This window comes from Ceratina calcarata, unplaced genomic scaffold (assembly GCF_001652005.2).
Source record: "Ceratina calcarata isolate Rehan_Ccalc_2016 unplaced genomic scaffold, ASM165200v1 scaffold155, whole genome shotgun sequence".
NCBI classification, from domain to species: Eukaryota; Metazoa; Arthropoda; class Insecta; order Hymenoptera; family Apidae; genus Ceratina; species Ceratina calcarata.
The window spans coordinates 167,768-178,531 of NW_017136741.1; the positions used below are offsets into that span (position 1 = coordinate 167,768).

Genomic DNA, 10,764 nt, shown 5'->3' on the forward strand with positions numbered 1-10,764 from the left:
TTCGCATTTAAGTTAGTTTTAACTGGGACAATACTGTACAAAACATATTTATTTAATAATTTATAGAGATACACACATAGTGTACAACGTATAAGCCCTAGCGTTCACAAAATGCCGCTACTTTATAAAATCGATTTCATTTCACTTTTTTTATTCCCCCTAGAATAATTATATACAATCACACGTGTTTTTCGCTTTACATTGTTCGCTGAAACAATTTCATTAAACTACAAGCGACAATCGGCCCGCGTTTCGCTCAACGCGTCATAATGCTTATCAAATCCATCAAGAAAATATGTCGCATCTGATAAAATTTTTTTTGTATCTCCGGCATTGAGAGAAACTTGGCGCCATGTTAGAATGTATATAATGCGTAAACATACAAAGTTAAAAGGGTCCAAAATCGATCGTGACCGGACCCAGCTTCTCTCGCTCGCCCGCTCCTATGTTTCTTTCCTCTAATACAAAGCTGCGTCTACGCGCAATATTATCGGAATTCTGTCAAAAATATTCTATATACACTCAGGGTATGTATAAAAAGAAATTCACGTCTTAAGATTACGAGAAGGGCAATCTTGTTCCGTGTTGCGTTACGGAAAAAGCAACAAACTCGCAGAATTGTATCCGTACAAGAATACGTGATGGTGTGTGCATACTTACTGTAAGAATCGTAACGATCCTAACGTAAGACTACGACTTCTTACGTACAAATAAAGCCGTTACAATTTGGCGAAATTTTAAGGTCGGAAGATGCCTCTGCTGTACGCACGTCTACGATTGCAAACGTCTAGATAAGACCTCGTCGGTGTTTTTTGAGACTTTCATTGTTTTAAGTGTTTTTTCTATACTTAGAACTTTCGATTACGGCACTGCATCTTACGACGGTCACCAGCCTAAAATTTTGCCTGTTGGTACGTAAGATTGTTTCATCGTTAAGATCCTTGCGGTAAGTTCGAACAAACCATGTGACGTGTCGCGTTAACGAGAATATTATATATAACAGTGTAACTAAATATTTAGAATTACGTTCAGCGATACTACGAGCGAACGAAAAAACTTGTTTCCTGTTTTCTCGTCGTTACAGCTTCGCGTCGCTTCTCATTTCTTGGTCTACTTACACTTACGCTTCATACAAATCTACAATTGATGCGCGACGAATCTTAAAAGGTCGAGTTAATGTAACTCAGTTTAAGAACGCCCCGAATACTAAATAGAAAGGGAATAGAACATGTTTGGGATGTATAGAACGACAGAACTTGTATCGTAACAATACGCGGTGCTCAAGCTATCGTAATCTGGTTACAGCGATATGGTAGAAAGACGGTAATTTCGAGGCGATCTTTCTTCCATCGTTAAAAATTATTTTCGCATTTGGTGCGTGAAAGCTAAGAAATAAGTACTATGACGAGACAATACACGGATAGAACTAGAAAACGTATGAGATAGGTACAAGATTCTTTGTGACTTCGATCGCGTATCGAACACAGAGATATCATTCTTAAATATCTATTCGTGGTCTATATTGTAGCCTTAAAGGTGGGTCCCGAAACCTCCATCTCGTCACATAAACAAATTTCAATGTATGGTCCTTACCTAATAGTTCATCATTGCATAAAATATCGATCTGTAAAGACATTATTCAATCGGTAACTCGTACATTTAAAAAGAAGGAATTAATCTCGCGTAATGTTTACTTACGTCTCGATACTTTTCCATTCCACTCAGTACTTTCTTAGCGATAAACTTTTTTAAATGCGTAATGGTTGCTTGGGCAGAGCACCTGATGAACCGTCTCTTAAGGGTTTTTAAACTTGTGTTTATACACTCCAGACAGACGTTGACCTGTGAAAATATTTGTTACTCAGTAAAAGAGAAATTATTCAATCTATGCGTCTTCTTTAAAATATTTTTACCTGTTCATCGGTGCGATGATAATCAGATTCTGCGTGTGTATCAGCCGTTGCTTTTTCATCTTCGACATCCCCAGTATTCGGTAGGATATCTTTCGGGCAAGGTAAACCCCTTGCTCTATAAAATTCTCTTTCTCTTTTAATTTCAGCTGAGGAAAAACGTGTCAAATCATGGAATCAGTAGTCATCAGATTTATAATGAAATTAAATGAAATAAGAAGGAATACTAACTTTCTTGAAGATCAGGAACTAGTTTATAGACAATATCTTGCATAGTTCTGTCAAAGCTTATGTATTGAAGGGGATGCGATTGATGTATGACAATTTGGCATGTTGGACACGTATGCTTCTCTTCTAAATGTTTCACTAAACAGCTCTTACAAAATGTATGTAAACATTCGGTAACGGTAGTAGCATCTATCAAGTAACCCTTGCATATCTTGCAGATTATATGGCTGTTCAATGTTTTTAACTTGATTCTCCTCTCCATGGCACTGTTAATCACCATTTAATAAATATTATTCTCTGTAATATATCACACAGCAACTGTCAGAATTCATGGGCAACTAAATTACCCCAAAATTTGATAGATTACAAAAGCACATTAGTGGGTAATAATTTTGATCGTTCGGTCACGATGGGTGGGAAAAACAACAAAATAACTTTGACACACTGGTACACATAAGGTGGTGCAGCAGGAACATTTGCAAGATTCTATGATACCTAAATTACACAGAATTCATCGAATAGTCACAATGTTTGATTCGTTCGAAAGTGTTCGACGAATGGAACAGACACCAGTGGATGATAATCGGTGGGGTAAAATAAATTCGCTGCTCCGTAAAAAGTGGGTTATCGGATTCTAACCTGAATGATAAGTGTTAGCGTACAATGGTAACTTTCACTCGCGTTATTCGTTAGGAAGTTTCGTGCGTACAGTCCGTACCATCCTTGGCATATTATTTTCTCGCTGAGTCGAAGCTAAGTGGAGAAATACAAAATTAAACTACCCACTAAAAACCTGTTAAAAACAACTTAGTGTAAATGTGGCTGATGACAACAAAACGAACTGATACGAGCGCCATCATTCGTCTTGTCGTTAACTTTTCTCTCGACACGCGGTTCCGTCTCGCGGTGGGGGTACTCAATATTTTTTGGATCAATTAATAAGCGCAATTTGTCCGTAAGTAATTGTTAAACAGGATTAACTACCTCGAGCAGGTCATTTAAAAAAATTTTAACAAAATATTGAAACCTTGCATGTATTTTCTTTTTCTACTTAAATGATATAAGACCAAATAAAAAAATTGATCTACAGTTATCAGGAATATGAATTATGGATACGGGTGATCATACTTTCGGGAGCGAAATGGAGAACAAAAAAGAAGGTGGGAATTACAAGCAAGCAATAAAAGATAAAAATAAAATTCTTATATTGGATTATTTCATAAAGTATTCATTGAATAAAAAAAGAAAGTCTTCATGACGTAACAATTTATTTATTTAATTACTTATTTATTTAAACCGTTTTTATGATGAATTAGTATCAGTTCCGAAATTTCGTGGCAAGAATTAATAGAAAGTATTAGTAGTGCATTCACTGATTTAAAGCAAAGTAAAGATGAAATTCAGAGAATGATAAATCCAGTTTCCTGGAAACTACCAAGCTTGTATCCGTAATGGACTGTACTTTGAAACATGGAAACATGAAGTATGGAAACATAAACTTCCTTTCAATGTAAAAAAGCTTGATCATAAAGCGTTTGCAGATCTAAGTTTATATAACATTTTTCTTCACTTTTACTGAGAACAGAATGATGAATTTATAATATGCAGGACTAAAAAATAAATGCAGATCATTACTTGTACGTCCCTCATTTTTTAAAAGTATTTTAAGGACAGGCTACTGAAATACAGAACGGATGGTAATTATGGAATTTCTATTTCTAGAACGATAATTTACGAATCATATCTTTTGCTCGACATTTTCTTAATCCTTCTTAGAATTCTAATTTTATAATAACCGAAACGGAAGAGGAGAGGACTAGAAATTGTCAAAACATTTGGGAATAATAAATAAATGATAGACATCGAATGATGTGGGTACAGTTTCCAGTGATTTATTCGAGACGAAACTGACGTTACAATAATAATCCAATATTTACGCAGACTATACGTACGATCTACCTTGGTAAATGCTGATTTACTGTCTACCTTTAGGTGCAGGGTAACGGAAAAAAAAAATTAAAAGAAAGAGATGAGAAAACTTTTAAATAAACAGGCCGGTACTATGTACAAATTCCTGTCGCTTTTACAAATTTTCGGTAATTAACTAATTAATTCATTTTATATTTTACACATATCTCGCTTCGTTTGTCCAGTGATAATAAAAAAAAGAGTTAACGTTCTAAAGTAAGACCTAAGTAACAATATACAGAGAAATAAATTATCTACTACTAAGCACCTCTCGCATGCACCATTTATACATCTCTTCTGCATTGTACATCCACGTGGACGATGCGATAAATTTATAATTCTGTTTATATTTTATCTATCACGTGCAAAGTTATTTCTCGTTGCTTCGGTAGAAAATTATACAATACATCTTTAATCGAACGACTTTTTGCACTCGTCTCTGCACGACGAGGACACTTCCGCTGCACTACGTATTTAAACGATTTCTTCATATTCCTAGAATTGTAAAAATTAGTTAGAACGCCAGCGAAACGTGTCACTCATCGTTCCTTACAACCTACGTGTATAATCGTTTTCGCTTTCTACAAGAACTAGAAGATACGCGTTCGTTGTCCACTGAAGTCCATAAAAGTAATTAACATTATACATAGTTTAATAACCGTTCGAGCTATGTTACAGAGAAACGTACAAGTTTTTATCAATTGACTAGTTACAAACACGTTATCAGACGATTCTCTCCCGTGCAAACCGATGCACCACTCGTGTCGCGTTATTACCATTCATTTTATTTTTTGTTTAACGAACACAAGAAGCCCTGGCGGAACATTTATTTTTCTCTCCGTATCTTTTTCCCAAGGCACTCATTAATGGCACGCTAGTAACATATAAAATTGGACGACATCAGAATTTTTTACAAACGTTATTTATTATTATCTTGTTGCTTTGGCAGCGAACGTAGTTCAGATATGCACCAAAGTCTTTGATACAGTTTGTTGATCATTCAACGAACAACAGGACCTGAGAAACGTACAAGAATCTCGTGGAACAATAAATAATGTTCCAGGCATAGCAAGATCGTTTTTCAGTCACGATCGTTTTCAATCCGATTTCTCAGGCTATTAAGATATGAGGAAAATAAATACAGTGTTCTTCAGTTAAAAAATCAGTCTCCTTGAAGGCCGGAGTTTCTTCCTCGATCGATTTTTTTTATCTTCTTAACTCTACGGAATACGCGCTAAACAGGTCAATACTGATTTATATTATTTGGCGTGTTCGCTAGGTCAGTCGATCGACTTTCGTTCACCAGCGTTCTCCGCTGATCTTCTGTGTATCTTCGTTCATTTTCTTCTTCCGTTTCTTCGTTCTCGTTCTTCGTTTTTCTGCATATAACTGTACACATTCTTCGTCGATTCTTCGCGGATTCTTACAGTAAGTAGGGGAATTTCTCATCGCCCTCGTCATCTTCGGCTTCGCTAGACTCTTGGCTGGAAGGCGGCGTGTCCAATTGCGGCAGGCCAAGATCCAAGTATTCCTGAAGACACAAGTTGAATCACAAAAAATTATTTTTTCTTGTATTTCAGTTATTGTTGAGTCGTTTATGCAAACTATTTCTCACCTCGTTCGCGGTGATCGTCAATATCCTGTCGAGATCCTCGACTAGTTCTCCAAACATTGGTCGTTCGTTGGGCTGGTAACTCCAACAATCCCTCATTAACATATATCTGTAATTGATAACGTGATTTTTTTATAATACGACGATTGATACTATATCGTGTGCTCTAGAATAAGGGTGTGAAAGAGAATGAAAGTCTGAGTCAAAAACCTTCCACTTTTTCCTCCAATCATTATTAACGAAGTTATTAATGATTAGAGGAAATAGAAGAAGAGGTTTTGACTCAGAATTTTGCCATCTTTCACATCCTGAGAAGAATGTCGTTCATTCTATGACACCCTGTATAATGCATTGCAGGAAATGAAGTTGTTCTTACATTTCAATGGAACAACAGGGTGGTTTCTCCATTCGATGACCAGTTCGGAGTAACTGGAACAATTTTTCTACGGATGGTACGGACGGATAGGGTGTCCCACCTAATGTCATAATCTCCCACAACAGAATCCCGTACGACCATCTGGAAAGCATCATTTGGAATGAAAACTTTTTTTTTTACATCGAATGATGCCTACAATTCTATTATATAAATAGACTGCGGATTTTATGCATTTGCAGGAAGACTGAATATAAAGAATGCGTATAATAGTATATAAAAATATATAAAATATGAGAAGGTATGCTTGATAAATTTCTATTTATCACATTTTTTTAAATCGATATCCTAAACGTTTTGTTTTGCATAAAAATAATTGGGTACTCACACGTCAGACTGAGTGGTGTATACCCTATGAAACAGAGCCTCAGGTGCCATCCATTTGACAGGCAGCCTTCCATCCGTAGTCTTCCTGTAGTAATCGTGGCAATGAATGTCTCTGGCCAGACCAAAGTCAGCGATTTTCAGCACGTATTCATCGCTGACCAACACGTTCCTAGCTGCCAAATCCCTATGGATACATCTTCTGCTCGCCAAATATTCCATTCCCCTCGCCACTTGGTAGGCGAAGGACACCAGGTCCTTTTGCGTGAGAGTCTTCTTCTCCTTTGGTTCTTGACCGATCGTCGGCTCGTACCCTGAGGAAGGCCTATGATCCCGCAAGAAATCGCGGAGATTTCCGTGTGGTGCGAATTCCACGACCACGTACAATGGCCCCCCTTGCGTACAAGCTCCCAGCAGATTGATTATGTTCACGTGCTTGCCGATCATTTTCATCATCTCCATCTCGGATATCAAGTCCATCATTTCCGCGTCGGTGTGACCCTCTGTGATTATGTTTGTAATTGGTGATTAGTTGACGATTGAGAAAAATGTTTAAATATTAACCCTTTGTGGATATCGAATACTGCTAGGTATCACAAGAACCAAGGAGAACACCTCATTAAATATAATTATTTTTACCATTAAAAACAGATTAAAATATTATTAAGCACAATTATTTATTTTTAGGAAAATGCAAATTCATCCACAAAGGATTAAAACGCTTAAATTATACGATTCTCACCTTTCAACATTTTCACGGCTACAACGCTAGGAATGCCAGGTTTCCCGGCGTTCGTTTGCGCCCTGACTACTTTCCCGAAGGCTCCCTCGCCCAAGGTATTTCCCAGAGTCAGATGCTCTCTGGACAACTCCCAGGCGCTGTCCAACGGAAGTTCGTACTCTGAGATGCTTCCACCGTTACTGTCCTCCGTGACCACGGTAGATTTTTGCTTCTCGATCTTCACCACGGGCATTAGTAACGGTTCTTGAACATTCTGCGAATTCACCAGATTCTGCTTCTCGACGATCACCTTCTTCGTCCATTGAGTGACGACCGCCGCCCGCGCCGTTTCGATCGCGAGCAGTTTCTTCATCTTCTCCCGCTTCAGACGATGGAAAATGTATATGACTACCACCACGCCCACAGCGAAGAAGATGAACAGAACGGCGGCGAGGACGTTCACGAGAATCTGCGGTTTCGCCGTTAACGGCATCCCTTGATCTTCCAAGGCTATTGATAGACATCCAGATTTATAACTCCATATTTGAGCGGATGGCGACGCACAGTTTTTGGTGAACTTGCAGAAAGCATGTGTCATCACCGATTTTAGTAATACGACAGAAAGACATTCAAAATATTGCCCTTCACTGAGTAATTGAATTACATAAAAATCGGTGAGAACACATGATTTCTGCGAGTTTAATTAATTCTTTATTCTACTTACTCTCGACTACTTGAAGATAGGCACTGCTAAATGTTTCACCTAATGCGTTTTGGGCGATGCAAGTATACCAGCCTTTATCTTTCATCGTTACGTTGTGTAACGTCAGCACTTCCGGATTTTCCGCGCCTGTTGCCTATTGATGAATACAAATTTCCAAAATGAATTCAACACGGTTTAGATAGATCATGCGAGAATGGTTTTGGGTAAAGGTTTCGAGCTTCTGCGAGATTTTATAGACTGCGAATTCTATGCATTTATACGCAGAAACAATCCGGAGTATCAAAAATTGAATGGATATTTCAATGTTTGTTTAGAATACAATTTTAAAACTAGTACTGTAAGCATTTAATTTTGCAAAAAAATCCTCAGCCTATTTATAGGACGTGTAGGTTACGTGTAGTAAATGAGGGACTGGACAAAAGGAAAAATATTTTACAGAGTTGTTTGTAATTAAGTCAAGAGAGATGTTAATATTGTTATGTATAGAGGTGGCTAGAAACATGTATTTACATACAATATGTATATTTTTATAACAGGTGCAAGCAAAAGCGTAGAGTGTGTAGTGTCATGCAGTTTCAGTATAGGTTCTACGTGCCCACCTTGACCTCCACCCGCAAACTCTGATCGCTTTCGTTGATAGTGTCGAGAGAGGTGTGATAACCGTGATACCATTCGAGGTGACGGTGCATGTCCGATAGAACCTCGCAGATCATAGTAACGTTGCTCCCTACCAGAACAGTCGTGTTTCTCGGAGCTCTGGTCAGTATCGGTCGGTGTTTCACGGTCTCTATAGGAAAAATAGACCCAACCACCGTTTTTACCAAGCTCGAGTACCGAAAGGCAGAAATCAGGCGAAAAGAAATCTCTTGGAGCCAAGAAATATACTGGGTCGTACACATAAAACCAAGTAAAACATTTACTGTTGATTTTTAAGCAAGTTTGGTAAAATAATAAAATATGAACAATTTAATATAAATAGTATTTCCCGGATTTAAAAATATTTATGTCTATATACGTAGTATCTAAAATTTCAAGCAAGTACGATAATTTTAAGTCTGCTAATCGCATATCTTAATTTTTGATCGTGTTCATGATGATGTCGTGATCGTCTCCGAAAATTTATAATATGTGATGATACCATGATTTTCGAGAGCATTATGCCCTTGGGTTTGAAGAATATCATGTGATATTTTTAGATAACAGACGAAATCAGAGGATATAAGCTTTTAAGGAAGTATTCCTGAGATACATAAGAGATATCGGATTTCAAGTAGAGATTGATGAAGATATTGGTGTCCACCAGAGTACAGTTGTACAATACATTTGTTGCATATATTGTACAGTTGCCCTCAAAATCATGCCAAACTTCACGACTGGATTAAAAATAACGATGAAGTAGGAAAAGGCAAAAGATTGGCAGCTGAAATTCAATTTGTTGCATAGGAGCTTCAGACTTTACATATGTTGAAATACTCACATAATCTCAGAAAATTCAAGATCTCAAATAATGTTTAAACTAGATATGATAGCAACGAATTATTTGTTTTTATGCTACTAATCTGGGTTCTACTCATTATATCTAGATTAATTGAAATGATTGTCTGTTATAAAGGGCGATTTTCGAATATCAGACACACGATTAATTAAAAATCTTAAAATCTAGTTTTTGCATGGCATAGAGTAAATATTTCAAACACAAAGTAAATAGTATAAATACTAGTAGTAGTTACTTAAAATTTACAATACTTGCTTCCTGTTAATAGAAGATTATACATAAAAATCTAGTAATTGCTTTTACTTTTTATTTTTATGCATACGACCTAATTTCTATACATTTTCATGTCTCTTTGTCACATTTTTCCAAGAACTTGGTTCTCCAAGAGATCTCGATTCTCACATATCCGAGAGAAGACATTAAAGAGAAGAGAAGAGACGCTGTTAAAAACAACAAAATATATGTACAATTTACGTGGCACCTGAAAAACACCGAAAAACACACAGACTTCCTTCACCATCGTTAGTCACTGAGATTATTTAACGCGATCGTTGTCTGATTACACACAGGCCACTGGAATCCTACAGACTCTATATCTTTGAGTCGAGAATAGAAAAAGATAATCTATTTCTTCGACGATTAATAATAATCCTCAATCGAGAAGACACAGGAACCTCCACCTCCATATAAGCTGCTCTGTACTTGTGTACCTGAAGGAGTTTCCCAGTTGGTGTTTTCTCTTGGTCAGTAGGGTACTCGAGTACTTTCAGCCACTGTATATACGGTTCGAGATCGGACACGATAGGACACTTGAACGTCACCGTACTCTTCACCGCCGCGGTTACGTTCTTCGGAAAATCCACGTTGATGTACGGTTTATGCGGAAAACGTTCTATAGATTCATGAAAATTCACGACCGTTTAATCCCCGGTCCGGTTTCAGCCACGCGACCAGATAGTAGGAATAGCGTTCCCAGTGAAAAATTGATAGAAAGTCGTAATTTTATCGAATTATTTTTGTATGTTTAATACGCAGTAATAATAGGAAACGAATTATTTTTAATCTATCTCAGAAAGAAGTGTCTTTCCAATCGAATATAAATTCTGCATTGCATGTATTACAACTTCATGTACCAATCTTTTAAGTACTAATCTTACATGCTTACAATTAAGAACTAAACTAAAGACACGTATCTACTTGTATTGTACCCTGTATCGTATCACCGTTGCGTATCATTCATGCAACAATTTCAATAAAAAGGTGAGCATTCTTACTAATTGTCAAATTTTTGAAAATCAATGTATTATACAATCCAGATTAAAACGTATTAATTAATATCAACAAAAGAA

The 10,764-nt window shown here is 37.0% G+C and overlaps 2 protein-coding genes across 4 annotated transcripts in view; both read right to left on the reverse strand.

The window, feature by feature from the left end:
- Positions 1-12: 12 nt before the first annotated feature.
- Positions 13-2,994, reverse strand: l(3)73Ah (polycomb group ring finger 3-like lethal (3) 73Ah). Of its 3 annotated transcripts, none has more exons than XM_026819704.1 (5): positions 2,857-2,994; positions 2,142-2,404; positions 1,914-2,059; positions 1,699-1,842; positions 13-1,624 (listed from the first exon to the last, which is right to left on the reverse strand). In XM_026819704.1, exons 2-5 carry the CDS (start codon positions 2,398-2,400, stop codon positions 1,499-1,501), a joined length of 675 nt encoding a protein of 224 aa, XP_026675505.1. In that variant the 5' UTR covers positions 2,401-2,404; positions 2,857-2,994; the 3' UTR covers positions 13-1,498. The 3 variants fall into 3 exon arrangements, with proteins under 3 accessions (XP_026675505.1, XP_017892565.1, XP_017892564.1); XM_018037076.2 differs by having other exon boundaries at positions 2,778-2,994; XM_018037075.2 differs by having other exon boundaries at positions 2,142-2,435; positions 2,778-2,994.
- A 1,011-nt stretch (positions 2,995-4,005) lies between these two features.
- The window catches only part of LOC108632478 (fibroblast growth factor receptor homolog 1), a 9,153-nt gene continuing 2,394 nt past the window's right edge, over positions 4,006-10,764 (reverse strand). The window contains exons 3-9 of the mRNA XM_018037112.2: positions 8,520-8,707; positions 7,921-8,053; positions 7,218-7,706; positions 6,480-6,978; positions 6,095-6,235; positions 5,722-5,827; positions 4,006-5,637 (exon numbers count right to left, since the gene is read on the reverse strand). Of these exons, the coding sequence (XP_017892601.1) occupies positions 5,530-5,637; positions 5,722-5,827; positions 6,095-6,235; positions 6,480-6,978; positions 7,218-7,706; positions 7,921-8,053; positions 8,520-8,707 (1,664 nt within the window). The 3' untranslated portion in view covers positions 4,006-5,529. The remainder of the gene's footprint in view (positions 5,638-5,721; positions 5,828-6,094; positions 6,236-6,479; positions 6,979-7,217; positions 7,707-7,920; positions 8,054-8,519; positions 8,708-10,764) is intronic.